The following is a 22138-nucleotide window of genomic DNA, read 5'->3' as shown; positions in this document are numbered from 1 at the left end:
ATAGTAGCTAGTGGGGGAGGTGAGGGAGGGTAAAGAAGTGATTTAAACGTATTAAAAAGTGGCTTGGGGTTATTGGCATGATAAGAGATGAGAGATTGGAAATATGTTTGTTTGGCAGTGTCCAGGGCCTGATGATAGGAGTAGTAGGTAGTCTTATATGTGAGAAAGTCACTTGGATTCTGAGATTTACGCCACTGATGTTCTACTTTACGTGACAGTTTTTGTAGGTGTCTTGTTGATTTAGAGTGCCATGGTAGGCATCTAAGCCTACGTGGAGTGTGATGGGTAGCTGGAGCCACTTCATCAAGGGCACTCTCTAGGGTCTGCTGCAGGTGTGATATAGCAGTGTCAGGTGTAGTAAATGTAGAGATTGGTGAGAGCAGTTGTTGCAGGGAAGTGGAAAGCTGTTGAAAATGTATATTGGCCCTCATTCCGAGTTGATCGGTCGCAAGGCGAATTTAGCAGAGTTGCTCACGCTAAGCCGCCGCCTACTGGGAGTGTATCTTAGCATCTTAAAATTGCGACCGAAGTATTCGCAATATTGCAATTACAAACTACTTAGCAGTTTCAGAGTAGCTTCTGACTTACTCAGCATCTGCGATCAGTTCAGTGCTTGTCGTTCCTGGTTTGACGTCATAAACACTCCCATCGTTCGCCCAGACACTCCCCCGTTTCTCCGGCCACTCCTGCGTTTTTTCCGGAAACGGTAGCGTTTTCAACCACACGCCCATAAAACGCTGTGTTTCCGCCCAGTAACACCCATTTCCTGTCAATCACACTACGATCGCCGGTGCGAAGAAAAAGCTGTGAGTAAAAATACTATCTTCTTAGCAAAATAACTTGGCGCAGTCTCAGTGCGAACATTGCGCATGCGTACTAAGCGGATTTTCATTGCGATGCGATGAAAAATACCGAGCGAACGACTCGGAATGAGGGCCATTGTTAGTATTTCTGTGGGTTAGTAGGTTCAGAAGGGATTAGTGAGGGTAAGGACTCTCAAGGGAAATTGGAGTGGGATCCCACATGTACCAAAGTGGGTAAAGAGCAGCTTTTAGGAAGGAAATAGGTGAGCCAGACCCTGTGGTTGACCCTTCTCTACCTCATGTGGGGTGGAACTTTGGACTCTCCAGTTCCTCAGGAGGCTGTGGATTCTTTCTGCCCACTACCTGGTGGTTCTGTGGTCATCTCAGGCCATGAACCTCCCAGATGCCTGGCCTCCAGATAAATATGAAATGGTCATGGAGGTGGTCCTGGGCTCTGTACAGGAGGAGGTGGAACAAGCAAAGGAAAGTTTTGACCCTTCTGAAGGGGCAATGGTGGACATTGCGAATGGTGAAGGGAAGGTTTTTGTGGGTGAAGAGTGAGTTATGCCATATATAGCTGAAGCATGGGTCTTCAGCCTATATGATGTGCCACCATTAATGTGGCTTCTGTCTTGTCCGGCCAGCTTGATTTATGGGCTTTGTAATTTTTATAAGCAGGATAAAGGCTGAGTTTTTTATTTCTGCAGTAGACTAGAATAAGCCCAGACAGTCCACTTCCATTATACCACCGGAATGTGACGGTCAGTGACCACCGTGCCATCACTTACCTGTATGCTTATATGAAACAGAATGATGGAAAACTTACACGGTTTCTTTACATCTTTTGGGGTCCACTCCGAGATTAGATATTATGGCGTAATTACTCAGACGGGAATATAAAACAGATAAAAAAATAAAAGCTATAATGCAATAATTAGATGCAAACAAAAGCTTTTATTATGAAATCATACAGGGGAGTATCCGCACCATATAGATGTAACATACAACAAACCACCGCAGATGGAACCCGGGTGACTCTAATGCACATGATAATGTACAGGGTATATATGGATAGGATCTTGTATCAGAAAACACTCCATGTCAAGATGAGTGTCTGCAACAAGTTAGGTAAACTACAAGAAGTGAAAACACGTTCCAATGGCCGCCATATTGTCGTGCAGCAATACAGATTGTGGAAACTGGCATTACACATTCACACAAAGCACAAGATACAAAATAAACAGCAGAATAAAGACCTAAGCATTTGGGATGTATTATTTAGGAAGTAAATAGAGGTACATTAATGAAAAGTGTGAGTAGCAGTCATCAGTCTGCTTGTGAAGGTCTCTAGAGTGGAGGCCTCTTGGACTGTGCAAGGCAGTGAGTTCCATGGTCAAAGCTAAACGTTCAACCCATAAATGAATTACAGGAGATTCTTGGTACTGCTGGTAACAGTCCTTCATCTGTAGAAGCCAGCAGGGCAGTAAGGAGGCAGAAGCTGCTTCTAGTACCTTGGACCATGTAATGCTGGGCTGGGAAGGTCATTTAGTTAATTATGAAATAGATTTGTCATCTTACAGGCAGCCGGTGAAGGGAGTAGAGAATGGGTGTTATGAGGCTGGAACGGGCTGGTCAGGTAACAGCTTGGCTGCTGCATTCTGTACTAGCTGCAAGATATAGTGCCCTGAGGAAGCCTATGAGCGAAATGTGCATTGGCGTTAGGCTGATGTGTCTAATGTGCAATATATAAATGTTAGAAAAAGTGTCCGATCAAATGTGTGTACGTACATAGGAGAATGTGCCTCTGTTAACCTGCAGATAGCGTTACGACGAGCGGTGCAACTGCCCGCCCAGTCATAATACTATATGTGACTGGTAGAAATCTGAAATTAATTACTGCACTGATGAACATATAGTAGAAGTATTGATAATTAAGATCACAGGAGAAGGTGTTATTATTAGCCTGTATACAGTGTATCTAACGAGCGGTGCAACCGCTCGTCTCATTGTGAAACATATGTGATTGTTGGAAATTGGAAACTAATTACGGCACAGCCAAACTTGTAGCAGTATCTACACAGGAGAATGTGCTATTATTAGCCTGTATACAGTGTACCTGACGAGCGGTACAACCGCCCGTGCTACTGTAAAACATACGTGACTGTTAGAAATTAGAAACGAATTACAGTACTACCAAACTTACAGCAGTATCCTCAGGAATCAATAATCTCCATTGTGACATTTCACTGACGTGCTGCACCATAACAATCACTGCACTGCCAAACTTATAGGTGGAGTTTATAGCAATTAAAAACATAGGTGAATGTGTTATCATCAACCTGCATACAGCATACCAGATGAGCGGTGTAATTGCCTGTCTAATTGCAATAATATATACGACTGTTAGACACTTGAAAGCAATCACTGCACCGCTAAACATCTAGCAGGAGTACGCTTATTACCAAGTGTATAAGCATATGGATTGAGTTGGATCGAGATCTCTATTAATGAGAATGAGAACTGCGCAATATTAGCAGCAGAAAGCAAGAATCCAACTATAGAGGCACTAACTGCAACTACAGATTGCACGGTGATATATTTAAATCGTGCACATCATATCAGATGGGGCGCTGGATGACCACATAGGAGTTATTGCTGGCCCAAATTACTGTGTCAACTGACTATCTTTGGATCTTTTCTGAGTCACAGATCACATGGGAAATTAAAGGTGGTGATTCAGCAGGACATTGTAGTGACAATAATATTTTATAGCAAATTCACAGTCCAGCTTGCCAATATTATTCAGGCAACTGTGCCTAAATAGCACTTGATGTGGGTAATGTGACAACTTTGGGTGCTCTATTGAGTGACTTATCTCTTACCTCACATGTATCCTTTGCACTACAATAAAAGACACAATAAATCACCTTGAGTAAACGAACTCTGCAGGCATAATATGCAACACCCCAGGGATGGGATCGTGTGGAACCTGCAATAACTATTACAATATAGGATCTGTGTCTCTGTCTGAAATCATCTGTTAACCGACACACATTTACTATCATAATTATTAATACCATATTGCATCTGTGGAACACATCCCAGTAATGAGTATTATTGCAGTTAAATATTCACGTATTTCCCAGTAAGAACCTTTTATGTCAATATAACTCAGTGGGAACCAGTACGGTTTACGCACATTAGGACCATCTTATTACATAAATACAAAAGGCACTCGACACACCAGCTTTGTTTTTAATCTTTATTCACTTAATTTTCATTCTTTTTCACTTTCCTTACTATCTTTTATTACTTTGCTTGATTACAAATTTAAGGACAATACTAGTCTGATTAATATCCTTAATTATACATAAAATTAATAAATATTAAGTGTGGCAATTTTGCCTATAAATACGAATAACATAGGGATTTTTTAACAATTTATCAATAAAGAAAAATATTTTAATATATTGGATATTGGGTTGTGTGCACCGCACAAAAAAACTGATTTATTTTTTCTTTCCCCTCCCTTTGGGGATTTGACTTTATTCCTTGACCTAAATCAGTTGGTAGCACCTATAATTACCTTGAGAATGTCCCACGATTTATTCACTTAATTGTGATAGTGGTATTATTTAATATAAAGGTACCCCAAGTACATAAACTATCAGGACAGTTATATCCTGGTGCGGGTTACTCTCCAATTGGGAGGAGAATTTACTTTCTCCACCTTTTGGAAAACCTGAAAGCTCTGTAATTCTTTTGCTGGGTGACCCAGGTAGATGGCATTGCAGTAGTCTATGAACTTCTGAGGGAATCAAGAGCTTGATTCTGGTTATGGTCCACAGATGGAAGAATGAGGAATTGTATGTGGCGGATACCTGATGTCTGTGTCATCCACATACCAGGACAACACAAAGATTCAGCACACGTTCAGTATTTTGCGATTCTGAACACCAAAGCATAAATCCAGATGGTTGGTAAAGCTGTAGTCTTGTCCTTTGTTTGGGAGCTTCTATTATGTTTCACAAAGACTGAGTCACAGCCAACTGGCATCATCCACCCCTGGCGCTCAGCTAGACAACCATTTATTGGTATTAGGTTCTCAGTACATGGAGCAAAAAGCAGGTCATCTGCATAGCAGTGGTAGATCAGGCCATGACGTCTGATTATATCACCCAGTGGTAGCATGTATATTTTATAAAGCATAGGAGATCGGATTCACCCTTGAGGAACATTGGACGACAGTGATAATTATACTCCAGAAGATGTAAATGGTTTCGGACTTGGGTAATGTCTAATATGTTCAACAAGAGCAGATTTATTTCTCTCACAGCATGAAAATGGCTTCTCATCTGTGAAATCGCTGATGTTTAACAAGAACTGATTTCCGTGCAAAACATTTCCCACACTCAGAACAGGACTATGGCTTCTCACCTGTGTGACTCCTCTGATGTCTAACAAGATGTGATGTCGATGAAAAACATTTCCCACAGTCAGAACAGGAAAATGGCTTCTCACCTGTGTGACTTCTCTGATGTGTAACTAAATGTGATTTGTGTGCAAAACATTTCCCACACTCAGAACAGGAATACGTCTTCTCACCTGTGTGACTTCTCTGATGAATAACAAGATGTGATTTCCATGCAACACATTTCCCACACTCAGAACAGGAGTACGGCTTCTCACCTGTGTGACTTCTCTGATGACTAACAAGATGTGATGTCGATAAAAAACATTTCCCACACTCAGAACAGGAATATGGCTTCTCACCTGTGTGACTTCTCTGATGTATAACAAGAGCTGGTTTCTGTGCAAAACATTTCCTACACTCAGAACAGGAGTACGGCTTCTCACCTGTGTGACTTCTCTGATGACTAACAAGATGTGATGTCGATAAAAAACATTTCCCACACTCAGAACAGGAATATGGCTTCTCACCTGTGTGACTTCTCTGATGACTAACAAGATGTGATGTCGATAAAAAACATTTCCCACACTCAGAACAGGAAAATGGCTTCTCACCTGTGTGACTTCTCTGATGTGTAACAAGAACTGATTTACATGCAAAACATTTCCCACACTCAGAACAGGAAAATGGCCTCTCACCTGTGTGACTTCTCTCATGTCTAACAAGATATGATTTATATGTAAAACATTTCCCACACTCAGAACAGGAAAATGGCCTCTCACCTGTGTGAGCATGCTGATGAATAACAAAATGTGATTTGTATGCAAAACATTTCCCACACTCAGAACAGGAATATGGCTTCTCACCTGTGTGACTTCTCTGATGTGTAACAAGTTGTGATTTATATGCGAAACATTTCCCACACTCAGAACAGGAATACGGCTTCTCACCTGTGTGACTTCTCTCATGTCTAACAAGATATGATTTATATGTAAAACATTTCCCACACTCAGAACATGGAAATGGCCCGTCCCCTGCCTTAGCTGGCTGATGGGTAATAGGCTTTGTGTTCTGTGTAAAACATTTGGCATCTATAGAACAAGGAAACACTGTATCTACTGTCAGAGCTGTAACAGATGCACCAATATCAGAGTGATCAGGAGAACATTTCCCAGTATCAGAGGGATCAGCTGATAGAGCTGGATGAATAATTGGGGTAATGGGGTTAGCTCCTGGAGAATCCTGTCTACTGTCATTATCTGTTATTTCAGAATCTAGGGATAACATTAGATGTCCTTCTGAGATATTCCTGCTTGTGTGTCCATCTGCTGGAAATAAAATACATTAATATATATAATGAGTAGACAAGACCCAGGGTGTTACAGGATACAATATATAATTCTATAACTGACATTTTTACCTGTAATCATTGCTTTTATGTTTATTAAAAAACAAAAAAAGCTAGGATGCTTAGAATGGAGCTTGATCAACACTGAACGCTCATGTGGGATTACTAGAGGGGACGTGGATGCTCATGTGGGATTACTAGAGGTGACGTGGACGCTCACGTGGAATTACTAGAGGTGACACGGACACTCACGTGGGATTACTAGAGGTGACACGGACGCTCACGTGGGATTACTAGAGGTGACACGGACGCTCACGTGGGATTACTAGAGGAGACAGGGACGCTCACGTGGGATTACTAGAGGTGACAGGGACGCTCACGTGGGATTACTAGAGGGGACAGGGACGCTCACGTGGGATTACTAGAGGTGACAAGGACGCTCACGTGGGATTACTAGAGGTGACACGGACGCTCACGTGGGATTACTAGAGGTGACACGGATGCTCACGTAGGATTACTAGAGGTGACATGGACGCTCATGTGGGGTTACTAGAGGTGACATGGACGCTCATGTGGGATCACTAGAGGTGACACGGATGCTCATGTGGGATCACTAGAGGTGACATGGACGCTCATGTGGGATTACTAGAGGTGACATGGACGCTCATGTGGGGTTAATAGAGGTGACATGGACGCTCATGTGGGGTTACTAGAGGTGACATGGGCGCTCGTGGGGTTACTAGAGGTGACATGGACGCTCATGTGGGGTTACTAGAGGTGACATGGACATTCACGTGGGGTTACTAGAGGTGACATGGACGCTCACGTGGGGTTACTAGAGGTGACATGGATGTTCATGTGGGGTTACTAGAGGTGACATGGATGCTCACGTGGGGTTACTAGAGGTGACATGGGCGCTCATGTGGGATTACTAGAGGTTATATGGACGCTCATGTGGGATTACTAGAGGTGACATGGACGTTCATGTGGGATTACTAGAGGTGACATGGCCACTCATGTGGGATTACCAGAGGTGACAAGGACGCTCATGTGGGATTACTAGAGGTGACATGGACGCTCATGTGGGATTACTAGAGGTTATATGGACGCTCATGTGGGATTACTAGAGGTGACATGGACACTCATGTGGGATTACTAGAGGTGACACGGACGCTCATGTGGGATTACTAGAGGTGACATGGACGCTCATGTGTGATTACTAGAGGTGACATGGACGCTCATGTGGGATTACTAGAGGTGACATGGGATTTGCAATAATAAAACAGCAAAGAAGAGACAGTGCTGTCCTGTTTGTGCACTAATAAATAATATATAACCTTTATTAAGTACAGTAAAGTATGTAAGATAAATCAGTGATATATTAAACACAAAGGTAAATGTATAAAGGTGAATAAAGTAATAAAGAAACAAGTGTATTTGTTGTTAAACATCGGCATGTATATTATATTGGGTGATAATTGATTCAGTGCTGGTAATCCTGGTCAGTAAGAATATATTTATATATTACACCCATACGAGGATGGGATAAATTACACATTTAATAATATTGTGGCAGAGTTTCCTCCAGCGGTAATCTCAATGGAACATCATACTGTATGTATAAACACTGTGTGGGGGGGATTCAGTTCATCGCAAAAACTCCCTAACCAATTAGCCGCAAAAAGTTATTGGTGATATTTCTCCATAGATTTTTTATTTTGCTCACAAATGTCTGCGCACTGAGCAGTTGTGCGGTGTTAGAAGGAACTCATTTATAATAAGATTTTAAACCTATCGGTAAATCTATTTTTCCTAGTCCGTAGAGGATGCTGGGGACTCCGTAAGGACTATGGGGTATAGACGGGCTCCGCAGGAGACATGGGCACCTAAATAGAACTTTTCCTATGGGTGTGCACTGGCTCTTCCCTCTATGCCCCTCCTCCAGACCTCAGTTAGAGAACTGTGCCCAGAGGAGATGGACAATACAAGGCAGGATTTAAAAATCCAAGGGCAAGATTCATACCAGCCCACACCAATCAAACCATGTAACCTGGAACATACATAACCAGTTAACCGTATGAACAACAACAGTGACGGTCCAAAACCGACTCCAACTGTAACATAACCCTTATGTAAGCAACAACTATATGCAAGTCTTGCAGAGTTTCCGCACTGGGACGGGCGCCCAGCATCCTCTACGGACTAGGAGAAATAGATTTACCGGTAGGTTTAAAATATTATTTTCTCTTAAGTCCTAGAGGATGCTGGGGACTCCGTAAGGACCATGGGGTTTATACCAAAGCTCCCAATCGGGCGGGAGAGTGCGAATGACTCTGCAGCACCGACTGAGCAAAAGCTAGGTCCTCGTCAGCCAGGGTATCAAACTCCGACCAAGTCGCCGCACGGCAAAGCTGTAATGCCGAGACGCCTCGGGCAGCCGCCGAAGAAGAGCCCACCATTCCTAGTGGAATGGGCCTTAACCGAATTTGGAAGCGGCAATCCAGCCGCAGAATGAGCCTGCTGAATCGTATTACAGATCCAGTGAGCAATAGTCTGCTTCGAAGCAGGTGCGCCAATCTTATTAGCAGCATACAGGACAAACAGTGCCTCTGTTTTCCTAATTCTAGCCGTTCTGGCTACATAAATCTTCAAAGCCCTGACTACGTCCAGGGACCTGGAATCCTCCAAGTCACTCGTAGCCACAGGCACCAGATGGAATGAAGAAACCACTTTAGGCAAATATTGAGGGTGTGTCCTCAATTCCGCTCTATCCACATGAAAAATCAAGTAGGGGCTCTTGTGTGACAAGGCCGCCAATTCTGACACTCTCCTTGTCGATGCCAAGGCCAACTACATGACCACCTTCCAGGTAAGAAATTTAAACTCAACCCTGTTAAGTGGTTCAAACCAGTGTGATTTTAGGAACTGCAACAACACGTTCAGGTCCCACGGTGCCACTGGAGGCACATAAGGAGGCTGGATGTGCAGCACTCTCTTTACAAACGTCTGGACTTCTGGAAGAGAAGCCAATTCCCTCTGAAAGAAAATCGAAGGGCTGAAATCTGTACCTTAACAGAACCTAATTTCAGGCCCATATCCACTCCTGTCTGCAGGAAGTGGAGAAAACGCCCCAAATGAAAATCTTCCATAGGCGCGTTCTTGTTTTCACACCAAGACACATACTTTCGCCAGATACGGTGATAATGTTTCACCGTCACCTCCTTCCTAGCCTTTATTAAAGTAGGGATGACCTCCTCCGGAATCCCCTTCTCCGCTAGGATTCGGCGTTCAACCGCCATGCCGTCAAACGTAACCGCGGTAAGTCTTGGAATATACAGGGCCCCTGTTGCAACAGGTCCTCCCTCAGAGGGAGAGGCCAGGGATCTCCTGTGAGCATCTCTTGAAGATCTGAGTACCAGGCCCTTCGAGGCCAGTCTGGAACAACGAGTATCGTCTGTACTCTTCTTCGCCTTATGATCCTCAACACTTTTTTGATGAGAGGAAGAGGAGGAAACATGGAGACTGAGTGGAACACCCACGGTGTTACCAGGTAGTCTACTGCTACTGCCTGAGGGTCCAGAGACCTGGCACAATACCTCCGAAGCTTTTTGTTGAGGCGTGACGCCATCATGTCTATTTGAGGAATTCCCCAAAGACGTGTTATATCTGCAAAGACTTCTTGATGAAGTCCCCACTCTCCTGGATGGAGATCGTGTCTGCTGAGGAAGTCTGCTTCCCAGTTGTCCACTCCCGGAATGAAAACAGCCGACAGAGCGCTTACGTGATTTTCCGCCAAGCGAAGAATCCTTGCGGCTTCCGTCATCGCGACTCTGCTTCTTGTCCCGCCTTGGTGGTTCACATGAGCCACTGCTGTGACATTGTCTGATTGAATCAGAACTGGTAGGTTTCGAAGAAAACTCTACGCTTGTCGAAGGCCGTTGTATATGGCCCTGAGTTCCAACACGTTAATGTGTAGACAGGATTCCTGGTCTGACCACAGTCCCTGAAAATGTTTTCCTTGGGTGACTGCTCCCCATCCTCGGAGGCTCGCGTCCGTGGTTACCAGGATCCAGTCCTGAATTCCGAACCTGCGACCCTCCAGCAGGTCAGCACTTTGTAGCCACCATAGGAGAGACACCCTGGCCCTTGATGTAAGTGCAGATGCGACCCGGACCATTTGTCCAGAAAGTCCCATTGAAACGTCCTCGCATGGAACCTGCCGAAGGGGATGGCCTCGTAGTCCGCCACCATTTTTCCCAGAACTCGAGTGCATTGTTGAACCCTTTTCGGTTTTAGCAGGTCTCTGACCATGTTCTGGATGTCCTGGGCCTTCCCCAACGGAAGAAAAACCTTCATTTGTTCCGTATCCAGTATCATACCTAGGAACATTAGTCGAGTTGTCGGAATCAACTGTGACTTCGGTAGATTCAGAATCCAACCGTGTTGCTGGAGCACTCTCAGAGAGAGCGTTACACTGTTCAGCAATTTTCTCTCTTGATCTCACCTTTATCAGGAGATCGTCCAAGTATGGGATAATTGTGACTCCATGCTTGCGCAGGAGCACCATGATTTCTGACAAAATCCTCAGGGCCGTGGAAAGCCCAAACGGCAACGTCTGAAATTGGTAATGACAATCCTGTACAATGAATCTTAGGTATTCCTGATGGGAGGGATATATGGGGACATGAAGGTACGCATCCTTTATGTGCAGTGACACCATACTGGCTATAATCGTCCTGAGGGATTCCATCTTGAATTTGAATCTTTTCATGTACAGGTTTAGGGATTTTAGATGCAAAATAGGTCTTACCGAACCGTCCGGTTTCGGGACCACAAAGAGGGTTGAGTAGTAGCCTCTTCCCTGCTGGTTCAAGGGAACCCTGATAATTAGTTGCTGTAGACACAGCGTTTGAATTGCAGCTAACACTACATTCCGTTCTGGTGTAGAAGCTGGTAATGCCGACTTGAAATATCAGCGCGGAGGCACCTCTTCGAATTCCAGTTTGTAACCCAGGGAAACTATTTCCAACACCCAAGGATTCAGGTCTGAGCTGACCCAGGCCTGGCTGAAAAGTCGAAGACGTGCCCCCACCGGTGCAGACTCCCTCAGGGGAGCCCCAGCGTCATGCTGAGCGTTTTGAAGTAGCCGGGGAGGACATTTGTTCCTGGGCACTGGCCGAAGCGGGTTCTCTATCCCTCCAGCCTTACCTCTGGCAAGGAAGGAGGACCCCCGACCTCTTCTGGACTTTTGCGACCGAAAGGACTGCATCTGATACGGTGATATTTTCTTTTGCTGTTGGGGAATAAATGGTAAAAAATAAGATTTTACTCACCGGTAAATCTATTTCTCATAGTCCGTAGTGGATGCTGGGGACTCCGTAAGGACCATGGGGAATAAACGGGCTCCGCAGGAGACTGGGCACTCTAAACAAAGATTTAGTACTACCTGGTGTGCACTGGCTCCTCCCTCTATGCCCCTCCTCTAGACCTCAGTTAAGGAAACTGTGCCCGGAAGAGCTGACAGTACAAGGAAAGGATTTTTGGAATCCAGGGTAAGACTCATACCAGCCACACCAATCACACCGTACAACTTGTGATAACATACCCAGTTAACAGCATGAATAACAAACGAGCATCACTCAACGGATGCCACATAACATAACCCTTTAGTAAGCAATAACTATATACACGTATTGCAGAAAGTCTGCACTTGGGACGGGCGCCCAGCATCCACTACGGACTACGAGAAATAGATTTACCGGTGAGTAAAATCTTATTTTCTCTAACGTCCTAGTGGATGCTGGGGACTCCGTAAGGACCATGGGGATTATACCAAAGCTCCCAAATGGGCGGGAGAGTGCGGATGACTCTGCAGCACCGACTGGGCAAACACAAGGTCCTCCTCAGCCAGGGTATCAAACTTGTAGAATTTTGCAAATGTGTTTGAACCTGACCAAGTAGCAGCTCGGCAAAGCTGTACTGCCGAGACCCCTCGGGCAGCCGCCCAAGAAGAGCCCACCTTCCTTGTGGAATGGGCTTTCACTGATTTTGGATGCGGCAATCTAGCCGCAGAATGAGCCTGCTGAATCGTGTTACAGATCCAGCGAGCAATAGTTTGCTTTGAAGCAGGAGCACCCAGCTTGTTGGATGCATACAGGATAAACAGCGAGTCAGTCTTCCTGACTCCAGCCGTTCTGGTAACATAAATCTTCAAAGCCCGGACTACGTCAAGCAACTTGGAATCCTCCAAGTCATGAGTAGCCGCAGGCACCACAATAGGTTGGTTCAAATGAAAAGATGACAACACCTTTGGCTGAAATTGCGGACGTGTCCGCAATTCTGCCCTGTCCATATGGAAAACCAGATAGGGTCTTTTACATGATAAAGCCACCAATTCTGACACACGCCTAGCCGAAGCTAAGGCCAACAGCATGACCACTTTCCACGTGAGATACTTTAGCTCCACGGTTTTAAGTGGCTCAAACCAGTGGGATTTCAGGAAACCCAACACCACGTTAAGATCCCATGGTGCCACTGGTGGCACAAAAGGGGGCTGAATATGCAGCACTCCCTTAACAAACGTCTGAACCTCAGGCAGTGAAGCCAGTTCCTTTTGAAAGAAAATGGATAGGGCCGAAATCTGGACCTTTATGGACCCTCATTTTAGGCCCATAGACACTCCTGACTGTAGGAAGTGCAGGAACCGGCCCACCTGGAATTCCTCTGCAGGGGCCTTCCTGGCCTCACACTAAGCAACATATTTTCGCCATATACGGTGATAATGCTTTGCTGTCACGTCCTTCCTAGCCTTTATCAGCGTAGGAACAACTTCTTCGGAATGCCTTTTTCCGCTAGGATCCAGTGTTCAACCGCCATGCCGTCAAACGCAGCCGCGGTAAGTCTTGGAACAGACAGGGCCCTTGTTGCAACAGGTCCTGTCTGAGAGGCAGAGGCCATGGGTCCTCTGTGAGCATTTCTTGCAGTTCCGGGTACCAAGTCCTTCTTGGCCAATCCGGAACAATGAGTATTGTTCTCACTCCTCTTTTTCTTACAATTCTCAGCACCTCTGGTATGAGAGGAAGAGGAGGAAACACATAGACTGACTGGTACACCCATGGTGTTACTAGTGCGTCCATAGCTATTGCCTGAGGGTCCCTTGACCTGGCGCAATACCTTTTTAGCTTTTTGTTGAGGCGGGACGCCATCATGTCCACCTGTGGCAGTTCCCAACGATTTGCAATCTGTGTGAAGACTTCTTGATAAAGTCCCCACTCTCCCGGGTGGAGGTCGTGCCTGCTGAGGAAGTCTGCTTCCCAGTTGTCCACTCCCGGAATGAACACCGCTGACAGTGCTTGCAGGTGATTCTCCGCCCAGCGAAGAATCCTGGTGGCTTCCGCCATTGCCACCCTGCTTCTTGTGCTGCCCTGGCGGTTTACATGGGCCACTGCGGTGATATTGTCTGATTGAATCAGCACTGGTTGGTTTCGAAGCAAAGGCTCCACTTGACTCAGGGCGTTGTATATGGCCCTTAGTTCCAGGATACTGATGTGCAGAGAAGTCTCCTGACTTGACCACAGCCTCGGAGGCTTGCTTCCGTGGTCACCAGGACCCAGTCCTGTATGCCGAACCTGCGGCCTTCGAAGAGGTGAGCACTTTGAAGCCACCACAGAAGAGACACCCTGGCCTGGGGGACAGGGTGATCAGCCGATGCATCTGAAGATGCGATCCGGACCACTTGTCCAACAGATCCCACTGAAAGATCCTCGCATGGAACCTGCCGAAGGGAATGGCTTCATATGACGCCACCATCTTTCCCAGGACTCGCGTGCAGTGATGCACCGACACCTGTTTCGGTTTTAGGAGGTCTCTGACCAGAGTCACAAGCTCCTGAGCCTTCTCCGCCGGGAGAAACACCTTCTTCTGGTCTGTGTCCAGAATCATGCCCAGGAAGGGCAGACGCGTCGTAGGGATCAGGTGCGACTTTGGAATATTCAAGATCCACCCGTGTTGTTGCAACACTTCCTGAGAGTGTGCTAGGCCAATCAGCAACTGCTCCCTGGACCTCGCCTTTATGAGGAGATCGTCCAAGTATGGGATAATTGTAACTCCTTGCTTTCGAAGGAGTACCATCATCTCCGCCATTACCTTGGTAAATATTCTCGGTGCCGTGGACAGGCCAAACGGCAACGTCTGGAATTGGTAATGAGAGTCCTGTTCCACAAACCTGAGGTACTCCTGATGAGGAGGATAAATGGGGACATGCAAGTAAGCATCCTTGATGTCCAGCGACACCATAAAATCCCCCTCTTCCAGGCTTGCAATGACCGCTCTGAGCGATTCCATTTTGAACTTGAATTTCTTCAGATAAATGTTCAGGGATTTTAAATTCAAAACGGGTCTGACCGAACCGTCCGGTTTCGGCACCACAAACATTGTGGAATAGTAGCCCCTTCCATGTTGAAGAAGGGGAACCTTCACCACCACCTGCTGGAGATATAACTTGTGAATTGCTGCCAACACTACCTCACTTTCCATGGGAGAAGCCGGCAGGGCCGATTTTAGGTAACGGTGAGGGGGCGTCACTTCTAATTCCAGCTTGTATCCCTGAGACACAATTTGTATAGCCCAAGGATCCACCCGTGAGCGAACCCACTGGTGGCTGAAATTTCGGAGACGCGCCCCCACCGCTCCTGGCTCTGCCTGTGGAGCCCCAGCATCATGCGCTGGATTTAGTGGAGGCCGGGGAGGACTTTTGTTCCTGGGAACTAGCTGCATGGTGCAGCTTCTTTCCTCTACCCCTGCCTCTGGCAAGAAAAGATGCACTTCTGACTTTCTTGCTTTTTTGTGAACGAAAGAAGTGCATTTGGTAATACGGTGCATTCTTTGGCTGTGAGGGAACATATGGCAAAAAATTCGACTTCCCAGCCATTGCTGTGGAAACCAGGTCCGAGAGACCGTCCCCAAACAATTCCTCACCCTTGTAAGGTAAAACCTCCATGTGTTTTTTAGAGTCGGCATCACCAGTCCACTGCCGAGTCCACAGGAACCTTCTGGCAGAAGTCGACATTGCGTTTACTCTAGAGCCCAGTAGGCAAATATCCCTCTGGGCATCCCTCATATATAAGACAGTGTCTTTGATATGTCCCAGGGTCAGTAAAATAGTCTCCCTGTCCAGGGTATCTATCCCCTCAGACAGAGTATCTGTCCATGCTGCCACAGCACTACACATCCAGGCCGAAGCAGTTGCTGGCCTCAGTAGAGTACCAGAATGTGTATAAACAGACTTCAGGATACCTTCCTACTTCCTATCCGCAGGATCCTTTAGGGCGGCCGTATCCTGTGACGGCAGGGCCACCTTCTTAGATAAGCATGTCAACGCCTTATCTATCTACAGTTTCCTACTGTATTGTCTTACTGACCTGTAGTTTCCTATTGTATTGTCTTTACTGACCTATAGTTTCTTCTGTATTGTCTTACTGACCTATAGTTTCCTACTGTATTGTCATACTGACATATAGTGGCTTCTGTATTGTTTTACTGACCTAGTTTCCTTCTGTAATGTCTTACTGACCTATAGTTTCTTCTGTATTGTTTTACTGACCTATAGTTTCCTTCTGTATTCTTACTGACCTATAGTTTCTTCTGTAATGTCTTACTGACCTAGTTGCCTTCTGTATTGTCTTATTGACCTATAGTTTCCTTCTATATTGTCTTACTGACCTATAGTTTCCTACTGTATCACTGTCTTACTGACTTATAGTTTCCTGTCTTACTGACCTATAGTTTCCTACTGTATTGTCTTACTGACCTAAAGTTTCTTCTGTATTGTCTTAGGGCCCTACACACTAAAAGATTATCTGTCCAATCTGGCTGATTGGAAAGAAAATATGGCAATGTCTGGGAGCAAATGGCAATTTACTATTTGCTCTCAAAGATTGGAAAACAGACAAAAATGGACTTTCAGACAGATTGGTTACATTTGTTTCATTAAACCAATTTATCTGAACTGTGTTTGTCCATTTTCTTGATTTTAGGAGCAAATGGTTGATTGTCATTTGCTCCCAGACATTGCCGGATTTTCTTTCCAATCAGCCAGATTGGACAGATAATCTTTAAGTGTGTAGGGCCCTTTACTGAACTATAGTTTCTGACTGTATTGTCTTACTGACCTATAGTTTCCTACTGTATTGTCTTACTGACCTATAGTTTCTGACTGTATTGTCTTACTGACCTATAGTTTCCTACTGTATTGTCTTACTGACCTATAGTTTCTTCTGTATTGTTTTACTGACCTATAGTTTCTTCTGTAATGTCTTACTGACCTATAGTTTCTTCTGTATTGTCTTACTGACCTATAGTTTCCTTCTGTATTGTCTTACAGACGTATAGTTTCCTATATACATAGTTTTCCTGTCTATGTATAGTAGGTATGGAAGAGATAACTACCATACATAGACAGTATATATAAGCCTCAGCGTCTCCCTTCTGAAAATGATAATGAATAAGGTGTGTGTGTGGATACCATGCACATGTAACTGATTCTATTTACAGGAAACAATAGGGAGAGCCCACGGCTGTCTGAAAGTGTTCTAGATGGTAAAGTATTACACATATGAATATATTTCTTCTAAATAAAATATTTTTCACCCCGGTTGATATAATACTGACAATTCAGTCAATAGTAATCTTTCTTTTAATTAAGTAGGATCAATTTATATGAATTTTTAGTGAATAGTTATTAAAGGTTATATTTTAATTGCAATTAAGTTAACAAGAGTGCTCCCAAAAAGGAAGTTTACTTCTTTCTTTCCGGACCGCTCTTCTATGCAGAAGGGAAATATCTGCTGTTTATTGAGAGATGCTCCCTGTAAGGAAATTACCACTTGTAGCTGAAATTGCAAAAGACCCCTCCCCTTGCATCAGGTAAATTAATGTCTCCTATGATTATGACTTCTCCCTTTAAAGCCATTTTACTGATGTCCAACAATAGATTCCTGTTCAAATCCTGCCCCTGGCCACGTCATCTATAGATCACCCCAATGCGAATAATGTCCTTTCCCCCGGATTCTGTGGTGACCAAAAGGGCTTCAGATTTGTCTTAAATATTTTGTATTAATTGAAGTAGCATTCATGCTTTTTTTCCCACATACATTGCTACCCTCCCTCCTACACTGACCATTCTATCCTTTCTAAATAAATTCTATCCTGGTATAGATATGTCCCAGTCATGATTCTCATTGCACTATGACTCTGTAATTGCCACAATATCCAGGTTATCCCTGTTCATTATCACAATTAGCTCTGGAATTTTGTCTCCTAAGCTCCTAGCATTTGCACACATAGCTTTAAGAATTATGTCTGTGCATCTGTTATTAGTAGCCATGTCCAGACAGTACAAAATAAATGACAAGTTTAAAGTTGAAATTACCTGCTTGGTGATGTTGTTCAGTATTTGGTATTTGTTTTTTTAACTAATCAGGAATCACACTCTGTCCTTTACACCATGACTACACCTCGCTAAATGTAAAGATATAAACCTGACCACAAATGGCCAAATAGGTCTACTATATACAAGGCGTTATTTAATACCTGCATCATCTAACAAAATGAAGGTTATTTAATAAAAGGTTGCTAAACTGAGAAATTTAGATCCCATACAAATTAGGCGCGCCACAAAAAACACACTACTACTTATATATGATCCATAAAAACTTCTGCTTGTTACTTTTAATAACACTATAGTGATGTGTGTAATAACTCTCTACATGTGATGTTTGTCATGGATAGCCTTGTGTTATAAACACCCAACTGAGAACAGTGCTGATGGCGGAGGAGGGTGTAGGATAAGAGATTGCTGTAGTGACTGAGCAATGAGAATATGTTACTTCTGTAATAAGTGTTTTTTACTCACCTGTGCTGATATCTGTAGGGATCTCATCTTCCTTACACTGCTGATCACCCCTCACATACGTCTCTTCTTCTCCATCTATATCTTCTGCCTTTATATCAGTCACATACGTCTCTTCTTCTCCCTCTGTATCTTCTGCCTTGATATCAGTCACATACGTCTCTTCTTCTCCCGCTATATCTTCTGCCTTTATATCAGTCACATACATCTCTTCTTCTCCTTCTGTATCTTCTGTCATCATATCAGTCGCATATGTCTTTTCTTCTCCCTCTGTATCTTCTGCCTTTATATCAGTCACATACGTCTCTTCTTCTCCCTCTGTATTTTCTGTCTTTATATCAGTCACATACGTCTCTTCTTCTCCCTCTGTATCTTCTGCCTTTATATCAGTCACATACGTCTCTTCTTCTCTCGCTATATCTTCTGCCTTTATATCAGTCACATACGTCTCTTCTTCTCCCTCTATATATTCTGCCTTTATATCAGTCACATACGTCTCTTCTTCTCCCTCTGTATCTTCTGCCTTTATATCAGTCACATACGTCACTTCTTCTCCCTCTATATCTTCTGCCTTTATATCAGTCACATACGTCTCTTCTTCTCCCTCTGTATCTTCTGTCATCATATCAGTCACATACGTCTCTTCTTCTCCCTCTGTATCTTCTGCCTTTATATCAGTCACATACGTCTCTTCTTCTCTCGCTATATCTTCTGCCTTTATATCAGTCACATACGTCTCTTCTTCTCCCTCTATATATTCTGCCTTTATATCAGTCACATACGTCTCTTCTTCTCCCTCTGTATCTTCTGCCTTTATATCAGTCACATACGTCACTTCTTCTCCCTCTATATCTTCTGCCTTTATATCAGTCACATACGTCTCTTCTTCTCCCTCTGTATCTTCTGTCATCATATCAGTCACATACGTCTCTTCTTCTCCCTCTATATCTTCTGTCTTTATATCAGTCACATACGTCACTTCTTCTCCCTCTATATCTTCTGCCTTTATATCAGTCACATACGTCTCTTCTTCTCCCTCTGTATCTTCTGTCATCATATCAGTCACATACGTCTCTTCTTCTCCCTCTATATCTTCTGTCTTTATATCAGTCACATACGTCTCTTCTTCTTCCTCTGTATCTTTTCCCGTTATATCATTCACATATGTCTCTTCTTCTCCCTCTATATATTCTGCCTTTATATCAGTCACATATGTCTCTTCTTCTCTCCTTATATCTTCTGCCTTTATACGAGAAAGACGTTCTACCTAAATAACCCAAAAAAAGATGATTTTGGTACTTACCGATAAATCCATTTCTCTAAATCCTCTAGGGGACACTGGAGTCTTATACAGTAGGGGTGTGAAGCTTGCAACCGGAGGTGTGGCACAATCTAAAATTAGCATTGTCTGCACAGCCGGCACCTCCCCCTTCACATCCCTCCTCCCTCAGTTTGAAAAATTTGACTGAGAGAATAGGACATAATATTATAGCACTGTCAGAGTCGGTTTAGTTTGTGTCCCCGGAGGGGGCGCTAGTGGGTCAGTGGAGGTAGGAGGAATGAAGTGAGGAGGCAGGATTGGATTTCTGCGCATGTGCACAATGTAGTTTTATTAACAACGAAAAGTCCAGATAATAATGCAGCAGAAAATAAACAAACGCAATGCAATGGTATTGGCAATGGTAATGGCAATGATAGGAATACAGCTTGGGAGCTGAAAGTCTATGGCAGTGTATGATATGCAGACATGAACCAGAATAGTTAAAACATGGAGCCAGCAGAGGTGAAAATAATGGTAGCAAGCCTGGTAGCAGAGCAGGAGACTTGATGTTAAATGTCCACTGTGCTGTTGGAAGTGCACAGGCAGCCTGCAGGCTGAATCACAGGTGAGATGACGGAATGCACCTGGAGAGAGAGTCTCTACTGATGAAGGCTGGAGCACACTGCAGATGGTGGAGGTGAAGCCAGAGAGGTATTGCTGTAGTGCTGGTGCTTGTAGTTCCACGGAGGTAACAGAGGTACAGGAGAATATCCAGGAACACGGAGGATCAGGAGAATATCCAGGAACACGGAGAAACAGGAGAACAGGTCCAGACACACGGGTCGCAGGAGTGACACAAAGTTCAGGACAACCTCTGACTCACCCTGCAGCTCATGATATACCCCCTGACCGGCAGGTATTGGCTGGAGTGAGACAAGGGGGTGCGGCCAAGCTCCGGATTGGCTGCCGCACTTACACTGGGGAATACTGTCATGGCGGCGCCCATGCCGCGGCCCGGCAGGAACGCGGCGCGCTCTCACGCCCGTTGACTCCAGGGGCGCTTCCAGGCCTGAGATGGCATCCAAGAGCAGGGTGACAGATGACAGCAACATGCAGTGACCCCGGACGGAGTCCGCTCCGGCGGACAGACATAACAGCGGTGAGTCGATTCCTGACAGTACCCCCTCCCTTAAGGGTGGGCACCGAACACCCACGTGGCTTGGAAGGATGAAACCTGTGGAAAACACGGACCAACCTGGGAGCGTGGACATCAGCAGAATTCACCCAACTCCTCTCCTCAGGACCGTAGCAGGCCCAGTCGATGAGATATTGCAGACGACCATACTGGTGACGGGAGTCCAGAATCTTCTCTATCTCGAACTCTATGCCCCGCTGAGTTGGAATTCTTGGCCAGCTGGAAGAGCTCTTTGGAAGCGATTCAGGACTAATGGTCTGAGGAGAGAGACATGGAAAGCATTAGGAATTCGCAAGGAAGGGGGTAATTTGAGCTTGTAAGCCACAGGACTAAGAACTCTTTCGATGGAGAAAGGACCGATGAAGCGTGGTGCAAACTTCATCGAAGGCACTTTAAGACGAAGATGCCGGGTGGAAAGCCAAACTTTATCACCAGGTTTCAGGCTGGGAACTGCACGTCTTTTGCGGTCGGCAAAGAACTTGTACCGGGCAGAAGCCTTTTTGAGTGAAGTATGAATCTTCTTCCAAATTGACGAGAACTGACTGAGGACAGTAGTGGCAGCAGGAACATCGATGCTAGGAAGGTCTTGAAATCAGGAACACGTGGATGTTGCCCATAAACAGCGAAGAACGGAGTAGTTTCAGTAGCTGTGTGGTAGCGGAAATTGTGAGCGAATTCAGCCCACGGGAGCAAATCCACCCAGTCATCTTGGGAAGATGATATGTACAGTCTCAGGAAAGTCTCCAACTCCTGGTTTACCCTCTCTGTCTGCCCATTCGTCTGAGGATGATAAGCTGATGAGAACTTGAGATGGACCTGCATGGCAGAACAGAGAGCTCTCCAAAACCTTGCCACAAACTGAACTCCACGGTCAGATATTATTTCAGTGGGTAGTCCATGTAAACGGAAAATCTCCCGTAGGAAGATTTGGGCCAGTTTTGGAGCTGAAGGAAGTCCTTGGAGTGGAACAAAATGAGCCATTTTGGTAAATCTGTCGACCACTACCCAGATGGTATTGAATCCTTGGGAGGAGGGAAGGTCAGAGATAAAATCCATAGACAGATGTGACCAAGGACGGCTGGGAATGGATAATGGCTGTAACTGACCTGCTGGAGACTGACGAGGAGTCTTGTGCTGCACACATTTAGGACAAGACGCCACAAAGTCTTTGATGTCGACTTTCATCTTCGGCCACCAGTATGTCTCGGAGAG

The 22138-nt window shown here is 44.9% G+C and overlaps 1 protein-coding gene across 2 annotated transcripts; it reads right to left on the bottom strand.

Annotated features, from left to right (window-relative positions):
• Positions 1-1737: 1737 nt before the first annotated feature.
• Positions 1738-19744, bottom strand: LOC134984603 (zinc finger protein ZFP2-like). Of its 2 annotated transcripts, none has more exons than XM_063950146.1 (2): positions 18474-19744; positions 1738-6542 (listed from the first exon to the last, which is right to left on the bottom strand). In XM_063950146.1, the coding sequence occupies exons 1-2, from the start codon at positions 19525-19527 to the stop codon at positions 5227-5229; spliced, it is 2370 nt and encodes a 789-aa protein (XP_063806216.1). In that variant the 5' UTR covers positions 19528-19744; the 3' UTR covers positions 1738-5226. The 2 variants fall into 2 exon arrangements, with proteins under 2 accessions (XP_063806216.1, XP_063806217.1); XM_063950147.1 differs by having other exon boundaries at positions 1738-6539.
• Positions 19745-22138: the final 2394 nt, after the last annotated feature.

This window comes from Pseudophryne corroboree, assembly GCF_028390025.1.
Source record: "Pseudophryne corroboree isolate aPseCor3 chromosome 3 unlocalized genomic scaffold, aPseCor3.hap2 SUPER_3_unloc_7, whole genome shotgun sequence".
NCBI classification, from domain to species: domain Eukaryota; kingdom Metazoa; phylum Chordata; class Amphibia; order Anura; family Myobatrachidae; genus Pseudophryne; species Pseudophryne corroboree.
The sequence above is the reverse complement of the archived record's forward strand: the minus strand, read 5'-3'. Positions and strand labels throughout refer to the sequence as shown.

Bases quoted from the DNA above. Each gene is read 5' to 3' on its own strand.
- LOC134984603 (XM_063950146.1), bottom strand. From the start codon at position 19,527: ATGATGACAGAAGATACAGAGGGAGAAGAAGAGACGTATGTGACTGAT. The intron at 6,543-18,473 runs GTGAGTAAAAAA...TTTTATTTCCAG, and splicing joins CCCTACAGATATCAGCACAG to CAGATGGACACACAAGCAGG.